We start from the raw sequence: 20,419 nt of genomic DNA, 5'->3' as shown, positions 1-20,419 counted from the left end.
ATATGGGCACACGTATATCCAAATCTGAAATACTCGTAAACATTCATCTAGTTTCTCCTAAAGGAAATAAAAATGACTATTATTTTTCCTAGAAATTGACACTAGCCAAGACTTGAGTAGAGGCACTAAGAAATTTTTGAGATGTTACATACTTGAAATTTTAATGAAATTTGTTTAAGATTTTGTATAATGCATATTGGCCAAGCTTGCTGCTTAAGTAAAGGTTACTCAGTAGTAAAGATTATTTGATAAGTCAAATAAAATATCTAAACTTGTCAGTCTCATTAATGGACTAAATTTCATATTTGATCTAATTTGTTTTTTCTATTAATACATTTTCCCCCCTTAGAATCATTTTTCCCATCCAGATATCACAATTGCCATTAGAATCACTTCTTCACCTTACTCTTTTTGGAATTTTAAATCAGAGCAGTGGAAGTTCCCCTGATTCTAATAAGCAGAGAAAGGGGCCAGAAGCTTTGGGCAAAGTTTCTTTACCTCTTTTTGACTTTAAACGGTAAGTATTACTAAGTTGTAATGGTGAGTTACTATGGACACATCTGCAGCATCAGAATAGGCTAGAGGACAGGGTGGGGAACAATGACGTACATGAAATAATAAGCTGCCTGTTTTTCCAGTGTGATAAAAGGAGGTCATTTCAGAGACCCAGATTAGAAGAAACCAAAGTTATTCTGCTATAGTTTGAACATATCTGTCTGGGTATTCAGAGGATTATTTGCCACTCACTGTTCCAGAGAAAAGCAGCAGCCAGTTCACTCTCTGTCATTTATGCAAAGCACTGTGTTATTGATGTAATAGTCATTTTCCCTTTTCTCTTTTTTTCCTCTTCTCATACTTTCCCATCCTTCTCCAGTTTCAGAGAGTCTACAGCTGTACATTATTTCCTTCTCTTTATCTGACTGATCTACTTCACAAAATTTGTTCTTGAACGTTCTTTTCCCATGTGCTTAAATATAGCATTTATTTCTTTCATTTTTTCTTTCTTCTTCTTTTTTTTTTTTTAAGTTTATTTATTTATTTTAAGAGCGAGAGGGAGAAAATGTGAACAGGGAAGGGGCGGAGCCGGGGCAGGGGAGAAAGAATCTCAAGAAGGCTTCACACTGTCAATACAGAGCTGATGTAGAGCTCGAACTCATGGACCATGAGATCATGACCCTGAACTGAAACCAGGAGTCAGACACTTAACTGACTGAGCCACCCAGGCACCCCTATTTTTCTTTTAGTTACTTCCCTCATATTTGAGGAGGCAGTATAAGATTTTTTAATTCTCTGCCTTTAGGTAGGCTTAAATTTTATTTGATATCTGAAATAATTCTGAACCACCAAAGGCTAGAGAAAAACAGTTGAAGATATTGCTATTAAGGATGTGTATTTAGAATCTTTTGCTAAAAATAATCCATAATTACTCTAAAACAGAATATTGGCCACACGAAAGAGCGGAATTGTGCTCTCAGTTGTGATAAGTTAGTGTTAGAGAACAGTTATGTAAGAAAATTAAGTGTAATTGCATCTTTATCACTAATTTTTATAAATAAATCATTTTGAAAACCTTTTTGCTCTTGAAAATACCAGGCAGGGATCTTTGTTTCATAGAGAAGTACTATCACTTTTTGCCACTTTTGTTGTCTGGTAATAAATGGGGTTTGTTTTTTTAGTGAATGACATAATGTTCTTTAAAAAATCAAGAGAGTAAGGTGAAGGGCAATTGATTTTTGTTAGACAATTAAATAGTTTGCACCCAACACTCTGCTGTTAAAACAATGAGCAGATGGCATTAAACTTGAAACTTTGCCGAGTAGTACAGTTGATCTAGGTAGGTAATGTTAGGTCTTTGCATTCAAGAAAAACTCAAAGGGAAGATGATTAAACATTAATACACGTAGAAAGAAAGTGTTAATGACTGTAATTCAGTTAACTTACTGTAGTATAGTGATCAGATATCCTATTCTTAAAATTCTCTAACAAAATTTTTAAAAATATTTATTTATTTTTGAGAGAGTGAGAGACAGACACAGATTGTGAACAGGGGAGGGGCAGAGAGAGAGAGAGGGAGACACAGAATCAGGAAGCAGACTCCAGGCTGAGGTGTTAGCACAGAGCCCGATGTGGGGATCAAACTCATGAACTGTGAGATCATGACCTGAGCCAAAGTTGAATGCTTAACCGACTGAGCCACCCAGGCACCTCTGAAATTCTTTTTAAAAATAATTTATCTTTGGGGTGCCTGGGTGGCTCAGTCAGTTAAGCATCTGATTCTTGGTTTCGACTCAGATCATGATCTCCTGGTTTGTGGGTTTGAGCTGGGTTCAGAGCTGGCAGTGTGGAGTCTGCTTCAGATTCATATTCTCTCTCTCTCTCTCTCTCTCTCTGCCCTTCCTTGCCTTGCGCTGTCTCTGTCTCTCTCAAAATAAGCTTTAAAAAAAAATTTTTTTTTTTTTAACGTTTATTCATCTTTGAGAGACAGCATGAGTGGGGAAGGGGCAGAGAGGGAGACACAGAATCTGAAGCAGGCTCCATGCTCCGAGCTGTCAGCACAGAGCCTGACACAGGGCTTGAACTCAAGAACTGTGAGATCATGACCTGAGCTGAAGTCGGACTCTCAACCAACTGAGCCACCCTGGCACCCCATAAATAAGCTTTTAAAAAAAATAAAAATAGGGCAGCCTGGGTGTATCAGTCAGTTAAGCATCCATCTTTGGCTCAGGTCATGATCTCATGGTTCGTGAGTTCGAGCCCCACGTCAGGCTCTGTGCTGACAGCTGAAAGCCTAGAGCCTGCTTCAGTTTCTGTGTCTCCCTCTCGCTCTGCCCCTCCCTGCCTGTCTGTCTGTCTCTCTCTCTCAGAAATAAACATTAAAAAAATAAATAAATAAAAATAAAAAAGAATTTATGTTTAAGGTGCAACTTGTGTACAATCTGATGAAGTCACTCTGAGGAAAGCCAGAAGACTTAGAGGCATTTCAGTCAACATCAATAACAAATGAGGTCTTAACTGAAATCATCGATTTTAAGCCTGTGTTTCTCAGTCTTGGCACTAATTGATATTTTGGGCCGGATCATTCTTTGCTATGGGAGACTGTCCTATGCATTGTGTAGAATGTTTGGCAGCATCTCTGTCTTCTGCGTGCTATTTGCCAATAGTACTCCCTAGTTACCAACCGAAAGTGTCTCATGTCCCCTGGGAGCAAAATCACTCTTGGTTAAAAACCATTAATTTACACACTGATTATCAGTGCTTGCTTAAAACCATTAAGTGATTCCCTTTTCTGGAACTTTATAATGTATAGTTTAGACTGTGCCTGAACTAACTGATTACCTTAACTTCACAGAAAGAGAGATAAACCAAACAGTGCGCCTCTTTACGGATATAATACAAAGTAGTATATAATACTACCTTTAAAGAATTAAGTATTCTTGCCATATAACTAAACCTAAATCAGATCAAACCTCTAGATCTAACTACTATTTGACACCAGAGGAATACAATCAGTAAAATTTGACACCAGACGAATATAATCAGTAAAATCCAGGACATAGAAAATTCTTAGAACAAAAGACCTGGTTTCTTCAATAAATGGCAGAGGATAAACAAAGGAATGTATAGTTTAAAATAAGAGTTAGCAGACTTTTTCTGTAAAGAGGACCAGATAGAAGTAGTTTAGGCTTTGCAGATCATAATACAGTTGACGCTTGAACATTGTGGAGGTTAGCAGTGCTTTCCCCCTCCCCATGAGGTCAAAAACCTGCATGTAACTTTGACTTCCCAAAAACTAAACTAGTAGCCTGCTATTGACCACAAGTCTTATTGATAACAAATAGTCCATTAACACATAATTTGTATATCAATATATGTTACATAGTTAAAAGAGAAAAGAAAATCACAAGGGAGAGAAAATACATTTATAGTACTGTATTAAAAAGAACACTTTTTTTTAAGTTTATTTTGAGAGAGAAAGAAAGCTCGAGCAGGGGAGGAGCAGAGGGAGAGAAAGACTCCTAAGCAGGCTCAGTACTGACTGTGAGTCCGATGCAGGGCTCAGTCTCACAAACTGAACCGTGAGATCATGACCTGAGCCGAAATCAAGAGTTGGACGCTCAGGGGCACCTGGGTGGCGCAGTCGGTTAAGCGTCCGACTTCAGCCAGGTCACGATCTCGCGGTCCGTGAGTTTGAGCCCCGCGTCGGGCTCTGGTCTGATGGCTCAGAGCCTGGAGCCTGTTTCCAATTCTGTGTCTCCCTCTCTCTGCCCCTCCCCCGTTCATGCTCTGTCTCTCTCTGTCCCAAAAAATAAATAAGTGTTGAAAAAAAAAAATTCTATAAAAAAAGAGTTGGACGCTCAATCAACTGAGCCACCCATGTGTCCAAGTACTGTATTTATTGAAAAAATCCATGTATAAGTGGACCTGCACAGTTCAAGGGTGTTATTCATGGGTTAACTGTAATCTCCGTCACAAAAAGCAAAAGCAGCAAGAGACAATATGTTAATGAATGAGTGTGGCTTTGTTCTGATAAAAGTTTATTTATTTATTTATTTATTAAAAAAAATTTTTTTTTCAACGTTTATTTATTTTTGGGACAGAGAGAGACAGCATGAACGGGGGAGGGGCAGAGAGAGAGGGAGACACAGAATCCGAAACAGGCTCCAGGCTCTGAGCCATCAGCCCAGAGCCTGAGGCGGGGCTCGAACTCACGGACTGCGAGATCGTGACCTGGCTGAAGTCGGACACTTAACCGACTGCGCCACCCAGGCGCCCCTGATAAAAGTTTATTTACAAAACCAGGTGACAGGCCTGAGTTAGACCCTTAAATTAAAATATACTTAGAAAGACATCAACAGGGGGTGCCTGGGTGGCTCAGTTGGTTAAGCGTCTGACTTTTGGTTTTGGCTCAGGTCATGATATCACAGTTTTGTGGGTTCAAGCCCTGATTCTGCCTTGTGCTGACAGAGGGGAGCCTGCTTGGGATTCTGCTTGGGATTCCCTCTCTCCTCTCCTGCCCCTCCCCCGTTCACACTGTCTCTGTCTCTCAGAAATAAACATAAAAAAATTTTTTTTAAAAGACATCAGTGAAGGGGCGCCTGGTGGCGCAGTCGGTTAAGTGTCCGACTTCAGCCAGGTCACGATCTCGTGGTCCGTGAGTTCGAGCCCCGTCAGGCTCTGGGCTGATGGCTCAGAGCCTGGAGCCTGTTTCCGATTCTGTGTCTCCCTCTCTCTCTGCCCCTCCCCCGTTCATGCTCTGTCTCTCTCTGTCCCAAAAAAAAATAAATAAACGTTGAAAAAAAAAAGAAAAAAAAAAAGACATCAGTGAAATGCAAATGTTGTATCTTGTTTGGATCCTTATTCAAACCACCAACTGTAAAAAAATAGCTTGTGAGACAATCAGGGAAATTTGAATACTGACTAGATAGCAATGATTTTAAGTAATTATTGTTAATTATTTTAGGGGTGATAATGGTGTTTACTTATTTTAAAATAAAAGTTTATTGTTTAGAGATATATAAAAGTATTTACAGATGAAATAATAGGATCAGAATTTGCCTTAAAATAATCTAGTTAAGGGTGAGGGGTAGATCTGAAGAATATAAAATGTAATGTGTCAGAGATTTAAGGGGTTTTAATCTATAAGAGAAAACTGGAGTCTAGTTTTGGAAAGGAGACTTGCTGTTTGGATAAAATGAATAAAGTTTGAAGTTTATTTTATATTTCTACTTTTTTTAATTTAAGTGGGCCGTAAAGTGGTGGAACACCTGAGTGGCTCAGTCAGTTAAGTTGAGTGTCCGACTCTTGATTTTGGCTCAGGTCATGATCCCAGGGTTGTGGGATTGAGCCCTGTGTCGGGCTCTACACAGAGCATGGAGCCTGCTTGGGAATTCTCTCTTTTTCTCTCTCTCTGCCCCTCCCCTGCTCACACAGGAGCTTTTTCTCTATCTCTCAAAAAGTAGGCCATAAATTATAGTTTAGGGCAAGTGTCAGCATATTGCAGCACACTGCCTGTTTTTTGTAAATATAGTTTTGTTAAAACACAGCACACATTTATTTATGTATTGTTCAGGGCTACTTTTGCACTGTAACAGCAGAGTTGAGTCTCTGCAACAGATTGACCCAAAAGGCCCCAAATATTTGCCATCTGGCCCCTGGCACAGATACAACTTCTCATCTAAAACGTTTAGTGGCTTTGCTATGAGGTAGGTATTGGTTTTCTTGCCATGTATTTTTGTTTGTTTGTTTGTTTGTTTTTTGTTTTATTTTAGAAAGCTCAAAGTGGGGAGGAGGGACAGAGGGAAGGAGAGGGAGAAAGAGAGAGGATCCTAAGCAGGCTCCGTGCTCAGCGCAGAGCCTGATGCAGGGATTGTGACCTGAGCCAAAATCAAGATTCAGATGCTCAACAGACTGAGCCACCCAGGTGCCCCCCCTCTTTTTAAAAAGCTTATTTATTTATTTATTCATTCATTCATTCATTCATTCATTCATTCATTCATTTATTTTCAGAGAGACAGAGACAGAGACAGCGTGAATGGGGGAGGGGCAGAGAGAAGGATACAGAAAATCCCAAGTAGGCTCTGCACTGTCAGCATGGAGCCCCATATGGGGCTTGAAACCATGAGTTCATGACCTGAGCTGAACATCCTCCCCCCGCCCCCACCCCTGCTTTTTATTGGCATGTGGTTTTGTTCTTACGGCAAAAGTCAGGGAGCCGTTCTGTAATCTAGACTGGTATCTTGAGATGTATTCCATTGTAGATGATCTTCAAAGACTATCCTTCACCTTTCTATTTATAAAAGCTGTTTTGGGGGCAGATGACTTTGAGTCTACCATTTTGTGTTCTATCCATAAACCCATTCATCCCAAGATACATTCTTTCTTTCTCCTCTCCCTTTGTTCCACCCCCCACGCAGTACATTTACCTACCTACAGTATTCATACACTGTGGAGAGTGATTCTGATATGTTCTTAAAGATGATAGATACTCTTTTTATCAAATGTATGCTTGGTGTTTAGATACCAGCATTTAAAATTCATTACCGTGTGATGTGAGTTTTGAAGTTTTTAAATGAAAACTACGGTATTCTTCTGTTTATATTCATGAAGGTTTTTAACATGTGGAACTAAGCTTCTATATCTTTGGACTTCGTCACATACAAATCCTATTCCTGGAACAATACCCAAAAAAGGGTATGTGATGGAAAGAATAGTGTTACAGGTAATGGTACTTCTTGATACATGGAGAGATTTAAATTTAAATTTCTTATTAAGATGTATATGTGTACCATTATTTGGATTGTTACTAAAGTAGCATAATTGATCTTGTTTGATCTTATGGCTTATCTTCTATTTAAATGTTAATAAACCATTTCCTATTTCTGAGAAACAGTAAAAAGTGTACCCATCCCAAGCAATATATGTGCTTTTGAGAATTACCAACGATGGCAATCACTTTCAACAAAAGGACAGAAGCATTAAGTCAATATTCAATGTAATAATCACCCTGGTGGCTAAGAAAAATCAGTTTTTTCAAAGACAAATTAATGTGGGAGATATGGGGATTATTTAGCTTCAATCTCATCAACTTCTGTTAAATTTTTAAGGTTGATTTTCCTTCTCCTACATTTGATGTCATTTATACTACTCCTCAAGTTGACAGAAGCCTTATACAGCAATACAACTTAGAAACATTGGAGAATGATACAAAAGGGAAACTTTCTGATATTCTTCATAGAGACTCATCACTTGGGTATGCTCGTTTGATTTTTGTTTTGCCTGGGTATTTCTTATAGTAAATTTCAAATTAATATTTTATTAAATGCCCTGATTTATTTCATGATTTAGCAATGTTCTTGGTATGGGAAGTTTTTTGTTTGTTTTTAATTACATAAAAAGACCGTATGACTACATAAGACTTTAGAAATGTGTTCAAGTCAAATTTACACATGATCAAAAGGCAAACAACATTGAGAACTAAATTTAGCATAAATATCAGTAGATTAATTTTTAAATATATAAAGAACCCTAAAAAATATATATGAAGAACCTTTTCAATAGAAAACCAATAACTTAGTAGTAGACAAAGAATATGAGTAGATAATTTTTTGGAAAAGAAATAACAATGCCTTTTAAATATCTAAAAAGATGTTTTACCTCTCAGTAATGAAGGAAATGAAAATTAATACAAGATAACATTTTATACACATCACTTGGTTGAAAAATGTCTCACTATATAAGCGTTAGTGAGGTTATCAAAAAACGGGAATTATAGTGTTGGCTAAAGGGCTTTTGGAGAGCACTGTGGCAAAATCTATAAAAGGTTACAATGTATGTAGTTTGTAACCTATCAGCTACGCTTCCAGTTAATTATATACCTTAGAGAAAATTTTTATGTTTGCGTATGGACTCAAGAATATTCATTGCAGTATTTATTTGGATTATTGTGAGAGTGACAGGGAATGTCCATCAATAGAGGTTTAATTATGGTATATTTATCCAATAGAGTACTGTGTAACTATTAAGAATGAACTTATAGTTATATGTAATAATATGTAAGATATGTTAAATGAAGAAAGCAAGGAGCAGAGTAGTGTATATCGTGTGTTACCACTTACATAAAGAAAAAAAAAGCATATATACCTCTGTATATGCTTCTATACAAATAGACTATCCCTGGAAGGATGTGCACGCTTATTAGTTGCCACTGGAGGAGAGCTGGAAGGAGAGACTTCACTGTGTACCTTTTTGCAATATTTGAATTTTTTTCAGTACTCCACACGAAATGAATACATCAGTAAATGTATACACAAAAGTAGATGGATGGGTGGTAAAGTAGTGAAATATTTTGTCACATAAACATTTGTTTTTAAGACTAAGTCTCCAAAACAAGTACTTCTTATTTTTAATATTCCTCATTTGAACTGAATAATCATCTTCTAAAATCATCTTCTAAAATAGCATTTTTTTTTTTTGCATGACATTTGATTTTAGTTGTATAAAATGGATGAAATCCTTGCTTTCTCTTAGCATGGGTTCTGCTTATTCAATTCTGATTTCTAGTCGTTGGCATCTGGTTAGAGCCCAATAATATTTTTATTGTACTGAATTATCCTTCATTCTCGTAACTAAGACTCTTTTATCAAGGCACAATGATTTCTTTCTATCCCCCAAATTAGGGTAAATTAGTGGTGTTTGCTGTACATTGCATTTTTCTATTCCAAGTTAGTATTAATGATTCTACCAAGAAGTGGCTGTCCTAAAATGAATAAATTTCTCCTTTGTATTTTTAATCATTGAAATTATAGCCATCATTATGATATTGAGAAGTAATTTAATTCTATTATATATGCAGACTTTCTAAAGAAGATAAAGCCTTTTTGTGGGAGAAACGTTATTATTGCCTCAAACACCCAAATTGTCTTCCTAAAGTACTAGCAAGTGCCCCAAACTGGAAATGGGTTAATCTTGCCAAAACTTACTCACTGCTTCAGCAGTGGCCTCCATTGAACCCACTGACTGCATTGGAACTACTTGATTCAAAGTAAGTTAACCATGACTGAATGTACTTGTTCTATTCTGTTGTTGTCAGTTTTTTCCAGTAAGGTGTATTAAGTTGTAGGACATGAAAGCAATTCAGTATAAATGTGTAAATGTATATTTTTGCAAACATATTTTCTGTGTTGAGGTTCTTAAAAAGAGATGTCATGGGGTGCTTGGTTGGCTCAGTTGGTAGAACATGGGACCCTCGATCTCAGAGGTCATGAGTTTGAGCCCCATATTGGGTGTAGAGTTTACTTTAAAAAAATAAAAAAGATGTCATCATTTAAAACTAATCTAAAGAGAGAGTTGTAAATTTTTAATAATCTGTTATATTTTTTATGATGTGGGTCAAAATTTTCATAAGGGTAAGGTTTGTGAACAGTCCTGAATTTGAATTTTTATAGTACAGTAAGATTTTCTTCCTAAAATAAAAAAGAAGAAACACATTGTTTTTTGGGTTTTTTTGGGTGCAAAAAAGATGGTTTTATTACAGCACGTGTACAGAATCTATGAACAGAAAAGGCTACTGAAACACATTGCTTTTGAATAAAGAGCTATTTGAGTATTCTTTGTCAGGTATAGATTAAGATTGTGTTTCAGGAAATATAGATTTTCATCAAATCTTGATTTTTGTGGTATTTGTCTAGATTTGCTGATCAGGAAGTAAGGTCCATAGCTGTGACCTGGATTGAGGCCATAAGTGATGATGAGCTTACTGATCTTCTCCCACAGTTTGTGCAGGTGAGTGTTGTTTTTTTTTTTTTACTAGGTTGCCTGCCCACCTTACTCCACCCATTTTTTTATGAGTAGGGAACTTGCTAAAGCATCCCCCTTCTGTTTTGATTAAAAGTACTTTTGTGGGAAGGTTGAAGTACATTACATTTGGATATAGTATGATTTTTTTTCCCACTGTTGTTAGCTGCCCCATTTGAATATTATATGTACCTGGATTTTTAATTCTCAGATTTTTAGATTCTCAAACAAACCAGGCTTGAGCTTTTCTTTAATTTTTCTTTCCTAGCCATTTAAATATAGGTAATAAATTATTGTTCCCAAATCTACACTTTTCTGCTTGATTTCATTAATTTAGCCTAAATTAATTCACTTTTTCATTTTCCAGTGTTACCTTAAATCAACAAGACTAATACTTGCTTTTTTTAAACCTTTTTTTTTTTTTTTCAACATTTATTTATTTTTGGGACAGAGAGAGACAGAGCATGAATGGGGGAGGGGCAGAGAGAGAGGGAGACACAGAATCGGAAACAAGCTCCAGGCTCAGCCCAGAGCCCGACGCGGGGCTCGAACTCCCGGACCACGAGATCGTGACCTGGCTGAAGTTGGACGCCCAACCGACTGTGCCACCCAGACGCCCCTAATACTTGCTTTTTATAGTTTCTCCTTTGATAATTTTATCCTGATAATGGAGTATGGGTTTGACAACTAGTAATTCTTACTTTCTTTCATGCATAGGCTTTGAAATACGAAATTTACTTGAACAGTTCATTAGTGCGCTTCCTTCTGTCCAGGGCATTGGGAAATATACAGATAGCACACAATTTATATTGGTAAGATTTAAATTTTTTTAAGTAATTTATTTCCATTCTTAGTATTTGTAAAGATGATATACTTGAAAGTCTAAATGGTATGCTCAGACTACTTATTGTCCATATCAGATGTTTTATTGAAGGCATTACAAAGCTAAATTTTATGTCCTTAGAAATAAAACCAAAAATAACAAGACTCTTTATTGCAAAGATATTTGGCATGTTAGAACTCCATAATAATGAATAAGTTTTTACTTGTTTATATAGCTTAAAACAAATTCTGGATACCAAAAAATGAATCTAAGTTGATTTTTCAGAAGCACTTACCAGTTTTCAGAAGTGGCTGACATAAATATTTTGCTGTATTAGGCTCCTCAAGGATGCCCTGCATGATGCACAGTTTGGTGCCCGATATGAACATGTTTTGGGTGCTCTCCTCTCAATAGGAGGAAAAGGACTCAGAGAAGAACTTTTGAAGCAGACAAAACTTGTACAGCTTTTAGGAGGAGTAGCAGAAAAAGTAAGGCAGGCTAGTGGATCAGCCAGACAGGTATGTACCCATAAGTGGGAATTAAATATTTTGATGTTAAAGGATCTTTACACTGCTGATGAATTGTTACTCTTTATCAGTAGACATCCAGTAGAATCTAATTACACCTATGCTGTTTTGAACAGATAATTCAAAGGTTGTTTAAAACCACAGGGAAAGATTTTTGCAGTCTAACTCAGAAAATCAATGATTTTTAAAAATTTATTATTTTTTTTAGTTAAATTTTAGTTAGTAACATATAGTGCAATATTTATTTCAGGAGTAGAATTCAGTAATTCATCACTTTGATACAATACCCAGTGCTTATCACAACAAGTGCCCTCCTTGGTACCCAATCACCTACCTAGCCAATCTCTCTCCTCCATCAACCCTCAGTTTGTTCTCTGTCATTAAGAGTCTCTTGTGGTTTGTTTCCCTCTCTTCCCTTCACTGCCCTTCCCATATGATCATCTGTTTTGTTTCTTAAAATCCACATAAGAGTGAAATCATATGGTATTTTTCTTTCTCTGATTGACTTAATTTGCTTAGCATTATACATTCTAGCTCCATCCATGTCATTGCTGTTGGGAATGCAACCTGCTGCAGCCACTCTGGAGATGAGTATGGAGGTTCCTCAAAAAACTAAAAATGGAACTACCCTATAATCTAGCAATTGCACTATTATGTATTTACCTAGAGGATACCAAAATACAGATTCAAAGGGGTACATGCACCCCAATGTTTATAGCAGCATTATCAACAATAGCCAAACTATGGAGAGAGCCTAAATGTTCATTGACTGATGAATGGATAAAGAAGATGTGGTATATATATTTACCATAGAATATTACTCAGCCCCCCAAAAAGAAGAAAAATCAGGGGCGCCTGGGCGGCTCAGTCGGTTAAGAGTCTGGCTCAGGTCATGATCTAGTAGTTTGTGAGATTGAGCCCCCTGTCGGGCTCTGTGATGTCAGCATGGAGCCTGCTTGGGATTGTCTCCCTCTCTCTCTGCCCCTTTCCCACTTGCTTTCTCTCTCTCTCTCTCTCTCTCTCTCTCTATCTCTATCTCAAAAGTAAACAAACATTAAAAAAAGTAATGCAAGTATGAGTTGATGCTGATGTTTAAAAAATCCAAATAATAAAGAAGCTCATAGAATAAAAATTTTTTAATTAAAATTTTAATTTAATTTAAATATTTAAAAATTTCCAGTTTCATTTTCTGTTAGGTATCTATTATTGATAGTTTGCTTTATGTCCCTTCTGGTCTTTTATATGACTTTACACGTATATACATACAAGTACATGTATAAATGTTTGGAGTTTTTTTGTTTTTTAAAAAAATTTTTTATAGAAACACACACACGTACTGTTATTGAGGTAAAATTCACATAACACTCATCACTTTAAATCATTAGGTTTTAGTACATTCACAGTGTTATACAACCACCACCACTAATTCCAGAACATTTTCATCATACCAGAAAGAAAGCCTATACCCACTAACCTCTCAGTTCTCATTCCCTCCTCCTTCCAAGCCCTGGTAAGCATTAATCTGCTTTCTATCTCTATGGATTTACCTATTCTGGACATTTCATTTAAGTGGAATTACACAATATGTGGACTTTGTGTCCAGTTTCTTTCAATTTGCCTATTTTTTTCTTTTCCACTCCCCCCAATTTTTAAAATGCCTATATATTATTGAGAGAGACAGAGTGTGAGTAAGGGAGGGGCAGAGAGAGCAGGCTCTAGGCTCTACGCTGCCAGCATAGAGCCCAACATGGGGCTTGATCAATGATATCATAACCTGAACTGAAACCAAGAGTTGGAAGCTTAACCAACTGAGCCACCCAGCCGCCACTACCTAATATTTTCAAGGTTTCATATATTCTAGCATATATGAGTACTTCGCTCCTTTTTATAGCTAAATAATGTTCCATTGTGTGAATAATACCACATTTTGTTTATCCATTCATCAGTTGATGGACATTTGGCTTGTTTCCACTATTTGGCTATCATGAATAATGCTGCTATGAATGCTTGTGTATGTTTTTATTTGAACACCTCTTTTCAGTTTACCTAGGAGTGGAATTACTGAGTCATAAAGCAATTCTGTGTTTAACTTTGTGAGGAACCAACAAACTTTTATATGAAGCAGCTTCATCATTTTATATTCCTACTAGCATTGTATGAGGATTCCAAGTTCTCCACATCTTCACCATTTGTTATTTTCTGCCTTTTTAAAAAAATTATAGTCATCTTAGTGGGTGTGACGTAGTATCACATTGTGGTTTGACTTGCATTTCCCTGACTAATGATTTTGAGCACATTTTTATGTGTTTGTTTGCCATTTGTATATCTTCTTGGGAGAAATTTCTGCCTGAAGAGTTTTGTGTGTATATATGTATTTATTTACTTAGAGTGTACATGAGAGTGGGGGAGGGGCAGAAAGAGAGGGAGAGAGCAAATCCCAAGCAGGCTTTATGCTGTCAGTGCAGAGCCTGACATGAGGCTTGATCTCATGAACCTGGAGCCATGAAATCAGCTCATGATGTGAGCTGAAATCAAGAGCCGGTTGCTTAACTGACTGAGCCACCCAGGCACCCCTCCCCCCTTTTAATTAATTGGTTTGTCTTTTTGTTTTTGAGTTGTTCCTTAAACATTTGGGATATTAGACCCTTATTGGAGATAGTGTTTGTAAATATTTTCTCCTGTTCCTTGAATTATCTTTTTATTTCCTTGATGGTGTCTTTTGCACAAAAGTTAATAATTTTATGAAGTTTATTTTTGTTGCTTGTGCATTTGATATCTAAGAATTTGTTACCAAATCTAAGGTCACAAAGATACACACCTATGTTTTCTTCTAAGAGTTTTATAGTTTTGCTCATATGTAAATCTTTGATCCATTTTGAGTATTTTTTAATATGCTTTGAGATAACTCATTCTTTTACATGTGGTTATCCAGTTTTCCTAGCACTGCTTGTTTGGGCTTTTTTTCCCCCCAGTCTTTCGAATAGCTTTATTTTCTCCCTTCAACCATAATAATATATTATCTTCACTGGAGGGTTTGTAAACACAGGCTTATTCAGCCCATTTACAGGCAAGGCAAATGCTACGTGTTACAATGTTCCCACCATGGAACCTCTGGTCATCCAACCCAAGTCACCCCCTTGCCTATCTTTATCTTCACTATACGCTGTGACCACTTCATTGAGTCTCATTCCAGACTTTAAGTTTTCCATGGTTTCCATGATTTTCCCATGTTTTTCACACAGAATGTGTCTGACCTTTACTGAGTTGCCACCATCTTTGGGACCCTGAGACTTCTTGTCAGAACTGTCACTCCCTGAGGCTGCTCCCCACTTTCCTCCCTTTCCTCCCTTTCCTGGAACTGCTTTTTCCCTTGGGCAGCATCTTCGAAACTTCCCAGCATCATTTGTTGAAGAGACCATTCTCTCCCACGAATGATCTCAGCATTCTTGTTGAAAATCAGTTGACCGTAGACATACAGGTTTATTTCTGGACTCTGAATTATATTCCATTGATCTATGAGATTATCCGTATGCCATACTGTTTTAACTACTGTAGCTTTGTAGTAAGTTTTGAAATTAGGAAATAGGAAATATGAGTCCTCCAACTTTGTTCTTTTCCAAGGGTGTTTGTTTGTTTGTTTGTTTTGGGGGGAGATGCTATTCAGAAGTCCCTTGCAATTCTGTGTGAGTTTTAGTACCATCTTGTACATTTCTGCAAAAAGGAAGTTGGAATTTTGATAAGAATTGTGTTGAGTCTATAGATTAATTTGGAAAACACTGCAGTCTTAATATTGTCTTCCACTTCATGAACACAAGATGTCTTTTTGTTCATTTAGATCTTTAATTTCTTTGGGTAATTTTACTTTTTTTTGTTTTTTGTTTTTTTGTTTTTTGTGTTTTTTTTTTTTTACTTGGAGAATTTGTGTCAAGACATATAGTTACACTTTATGTTTTTTTATGGGTACATAATAAATTAATTCTTTGGGAACTTCTTTTTGACCATTTGACAGTTGGACATTTTAAAAATTGAGTGGGTCCAGGATACATCATAATATTTTTGTCTTAAAAATAGATCTTCAGGGGCGCCTGGGTGGTTCAGTCGGTTGAGTGTCCGACTTCAGCTCAGGTCACGATCTCACGGTTTGTGAGTTCGAGCCCCGCGTCGGGCTCTGGGCTGATGGCCCAGAGCCTGGAGCCTGCTTTCGATTCTGTGTCTCCCTCTCTCTCTGCCCCTCCCCCGTTCATGCTCTGTCTCTCTCTGTCTCAAAAATAAATAAACGTTAAAAAAAAAAATCTTCATTTTCTTTTTTTTTTTTTAAATTTTTTTTTTAATATTTATTTATTTTTGAGACAGAGAGAGACAGAGCATGAACGGGGGAGGGGCAGAGAGAGAGGGAGACACAGAATCGAAAGCAGGCTCCAGGCTCTGGGCCATCAGCCCAGAGCCCGACGCGGGGCTCGAACTCACAAACCGTGAGATCGTGACCTGAGCTGAAGTCGGACACTCAACCGACTGAACCACCCAGGTGCCCCGATCTTCATTTTCTTTATGTACTTATAGTATCATTCTCTTTTCCTAGGTTGTCCTCCAAAGGAGTATGGAACGAGTACAGTCCTTTTTCCTAAGAAATAAATGCCGTCTTCCTCTCAAACCAAGTCTTGTTGCAAAAGAATTAAATATTAAGGTGACACATAAAATGCTTATAAGTTCATATTGTATTTCAAAATAATTTGTAGGAAGAAAGCAGATGGGCAGATATGCTTAAAGCAAATGAGGATAAAACCTTCATAGGTTGGTTATATAGGTATTTATGGATGTCTGTTTATAAGATCCATCTTTATATCAGTAATGTTTACTTAATCACCATTCCTAAAAGAAAAAAACAATATAAAATTATTTACTCTCTCAAAATTTTTAAAAAATTTTCTTAACATTTATCCATTTTTGAGAGAGACAGAGCATGAACTGGGGAGGGGCAGAGAGAGAGGGAATCTGAAGCAGGTTCCAGACTCTGAGCTGTCAGCACAGAGCCTGACATGGGGCTCTAACTCAAGAACCACAAAATCATGACCTGAGCCGAAGTCAGGTGTTCAACCGACTAAGTCACCCAGGCACCCCCATCTCAAATTATTCTTTACTATGGTACCTTGGAAGCATATGTTGTAATTCAGTCACAAATAGGCATTTTCTTTTCCTCCCATGTGAATGGTCAGTTAGACTCTTCCCAGGTTTATAAAACTTTTTAGAGCCATCAAAAAGTAGTTGAGTAATCATCAGAATTGAGCAAAAGCAGCGAATTCAGCAAAGGCAACCAATTAATGTCTGTGGTTTTGAAAGGCTAGGGTTTAAGTATCCATAAAGGAGTCTTGAATTTGATTTCTTAAGTTGATACATGGCTACTCTTTACTGAAATTTAACCATGGGTGCCTGAGTTGTATGTCATTGACGAGGGTCATGTTAGGGATGGGTCACATTTTCTCCTTGGGTTTTGTTTGTTGTTTCCCTTAATTGGTCTGTCTTTTTTTTTTTTTTTTAAATGTATGTTTATTTTTGAGAGAGAGAGAGACAGAGACAGAGCACAAGCTGGGGAGGGGCAGAGAGAGAGGAAGACAGAGCATTAGAAGACAGAGCACCTTAGAAGCTCTGTGCTCTGAGCACAGAGCCTGATGTGGGGCTCAAACTCATGAACTGTGAGATCATGACCTGAGCCAAAGTCAGATGCTTAACTGACTGAGCCACACAGGTGCCCCTAATTGGTCTGTCTTAAATTAGTTTTTTTAACCAGTTTGATTTTAAAATAAGGTTTGCTCTTTGCTAATGAAATTTTAAAATTTAGTGTCACTATTTGATTGCATGGCTAATTATTAATTATAAGAGCACCATAAAAGGAGAAGTAGAGGTCTCATTCTAGATCATACTGATTGAGGAAAGGTAAGAGTATACAAAATTTTATGCTCTGTTGAGGAATTATGACACTTCTAAAGGTCAAAATTTTAATAATTTTTGTCTCAAGCTTTCAAGATTTTGCTTCTCTGTTTAGAGAGTAGTAGGTAATATTTTACTTATATATGCTATGTTTAAGTCAGTTTCAAAAAGTTTTTTTTAAATACCTCTTGTCTGCTAGGTGGTCTAAAAAGCAGTTCACATATGTTATTTCATTTGCCTTAATTCAGAGGAACAAGTGAAGGGGAGAAATGCCTAGGACAAAAACCTTAAACCCATTTTTATTCCAGTGTTATCTTTCTAATGCTTAAACATGTTGTATTTGTAGTCCTGTTCCTTCTTCAGTTCTAATGCTGTGCCCCTAAAAGTGACAATGGTGAATGCTGATCCAATGGGGGAAGAAATTAATGTCATGTTTAAGGTGAGCAAATGAGGTTACTTTGTTTTAAAATGATAATTTAAAAATTCTTTTCTCAAATTCCTTTTCCAAATTGCAAAGTAATTTTATTTAATATTTAATTAAATTGAATAATTAAGTGAAAAAATATTGCTGACATAAATTGTTTCCAGACAGATTTGGGAACAAATGCAACTCTGGGCTAGAGCTGCTACCTAGGCCCTGCTGGTTGAACACATCATAACAGCATGCAGTGCCTTTCACACAGACTGTCATGTGAGTGGCACCCCTGGGAGTTGTGCTGTGTGAAAGTGCACAACTGTGAGCAATGGCACTGGTTTTTGGAAACACATGACTTACCTGTGAGAGGCAGCAGGAGTGGAGCACTACCGAGTAACCTATTACCAAAGTTCTGCATCTTGTGATAATAATTCGTATATTTTGAAGAAAGAATGGAGAGTTTTCATTAATTCATTGAGTTAATGGAGGTTCATAAAGATAGCTTTTCTTGAACTATCTTTGATAAAAATATAAACATATATTTATATAAATATATATATAAATGTAAATGCAAAATATATTTATATTTTTCTCCTAACTTACATCTGGTTTGGGTTATATTTTACTGATGTATTTGCTTTTTTCTAAAACAGTACCATCTATTTGAATACAGAAATTTTATATGTTAAGTTTTAGTATTAGTTAAGGCAAATCTCCTTTTTTTCATAACTAGTTTAAAAAAATATATTCATCATTATGTGTCTTAAAGTTATTTTATCCAATTTTAAAAAGAAAATGAAAACTTGATGTGATTCCAGTTAGAATTTATTTTGGCAGGGTTAACTTTTTTTTTAAGTAAACTTTTAGTTTGAGATAATTATAGATTCATAGCCTGTTGTAAGAAATTATACAGAGATCCTGGGTACCTTTACCCAGTTTCTCTCAATATAACACCTTGCAAAGCTATCATATAATATCACAATCAGGATATTGGCATCGATACAGTCTAAATATGGAATGTTTTGGTTATGACAAAGACCCTCCATTTTGGCCTTTTAAAAAATTAAATATGATTCACATACCATAAAATCTAATCCTCTAAAGTGTATAGTTCAGGAAATTGAGACATGAAGAGGTTAAGTAATTTCTTCTGAAATGCTGCAGAAAAATAAAAAGGCAGTTCTGTTCATCTCATTCTTCACTCTTTCTATTATTTCTCCCTCCCCCTGCCTTTAATAGTATGTAACATAGTTAAGTCTTTTGGAAAGGTGCAGGTTTCATTTTGTTTCTTTGATTCCAAGGTTGGTGAAGATCTTCGGCAAGATATGTTAGCTTTACAAATGATAAAGATTATGGACAAGATCTGGCTTAAAGAAGGACTAGATCTGAGGATGGTAATTTTCAAATGCCTCTCAACTGGCAGAGATCGAGGTAAGTCTGTTAGTTCTGTCTTGGTGTCTTATTATTTCTTTTCTGTGAACTTAGCTCATAGTGTACCTGCCCTGAGGGAGTCCTGATGCTGAACACTATGATCTCAGTTGTTTCTTACTTTAGTTTCGTGTTACTTTATTGATTTGTTCACAAATAAGTCATTGAGTAGCCCCAATGAATGCTTTGCAATAACCAGAGGTGTCTGTTGATTGATTGAATGAAAACTGTATGGTCTTCAGCTTTTGATGTAAAATTAAGGCCATGTCTAAGTTAAACCAACTTTGGTTTCATTTCTGCAAAATAAAATAATGGTTTCAAAATTTTTTTCTACTTAAGGGCAGACTTCGTCTTCTTATTTGTTAAGTTCATTTCCTTACCACACATGTTTGGTGTGAATAGTAAAAGTACTACACCCAGAAATAATTGTGATAATTAAAGAGATAATCAATATAAAACACCCCAGTATGTGAAACATATTAGGTACTCAATAAATTGTAACTATTATCATTATTCTTATTCAACAAATGTTTGTTGCTAATCTATCTACAAAATGCTAATAACATGGAGTGCTTATGTTTATTTATTTATTTATTTATTTATTTATTTATTTTTTAATTTTCTTTTTTTTTGAACATTTATTTATTTTTGGGACAGAGAGAGACAGAGCATGAACAGGGGAGGAGCAGAGAGAGAGGGAGACACAGAATCAGAAACAGGCTCCAGGCTCTGAGCCATCAGCCCAGAGCCCGACACAGGGCTCGAACTCACGGACCACGAGATCGTGACCTGGCTGAAGTCGGACGCTTAACCGACTGCGCCACCCAGGTGCCCCTGGAGTGCTTATGTTTAGAAGGAAGGAATTAAAGACCTATAATTTGAAAAAGGGGCCCCTAGGTGGCTCAGTCAGTTAGGTGTCCAACTTTGGCTCACGTCATGATCTTGCAGTTCGAGCACTGTGTCAGGCTCTGTGCTGACAGCTCAGAGCCTGGAGCCTGCTTCGGATTC

At 36.7% G+C, this 20,419-nt stretch overlaps 1 protein-coding gene and 1 pseudogene across 2 annotated transcripts in view; one reads left to right on the top strand and one right to left on the bottom strand.

Annotated features, from left to right (window-relative positions):
* The window catches only part of PIK3C2A (phosphatidylinositol-4-phosphate 3-kinase catalytic subunit type 2 alpha), a 125,979-nt gene that overhangs the window by 83,480 nt on the left and 22,080 nt on the right, over nucleotides 1-20,419 (top strand). For both annotated transcript variants that reach the window (XM_047877140.1, XM_047877139.1), the window contains exons 13-22: nucleotides 350-517; nucleotides 7,108-7,219; nucleotides 7,605-7,750; nucleotides 9,353-9,541; nucleotides 10,188-10,281; nucleotides 11,011-11,105; nucleotides 11,454-11,634; nucleotides 16,223-16,327; nucleotides 17,915-18,007; nucleotides 19,285-19,414. In XM_047877140.1, the coding sequence (XP_047733096.1) occupies nucleotides 350-517; nucleotides 7,108-7,219; nucleotides 7,605-7,750; nucleotides 9,353-9,541; nucleotides 10,188-10,281; nucleotides 11,011-11,105; nucleotides 11,454-11,634; nucleotides 16,223-16,327; nucleotides 17,915-18,007; nucleotides 19,285-19,414 (1,313 nt within the window). The remainder of the gene's footprint in view (nucleotides 1-349; nucleotides 518-7,107; nucleotides 7,220-7,604; nucleotides 7,751-9,352; nucleotides 9,542-10,187; nucleotides 10,282-11,010; nucleotides 11,106-11,453; nucleotides 11,635-16,222; nucleotides 16,328-17,914; nucleotides 18,008-19,284; nucleotides 19,415-20,419) is intronic.
* Nucleotides 14,630-15,352, bottom strand: LOC125176328 (peptidyl-prolyl cis-trans isomerase NIMA-interacting 4-like; annotated as a pseudogene).

The sequence above is a fragment of the Prionailurus viverrinus genome, chromosome D1, assembly GCF_022837055.1.
Source record: "Prionailurus viverrinus isolate Anna chromosome D1, UM_Priviv_1.0, whole genome shotgun sequence".
Lineage (NCBI taxonomy): Eukaryota > Metazoa > Chordata > Mammalia > Carnivora > Felidae > Prionailurus > Prionailurus viverrinus.
Note: the sequence above shows the minus strand (reverse complement) of the source record. Positions and strands in the feature narration are given on the sequence as shown.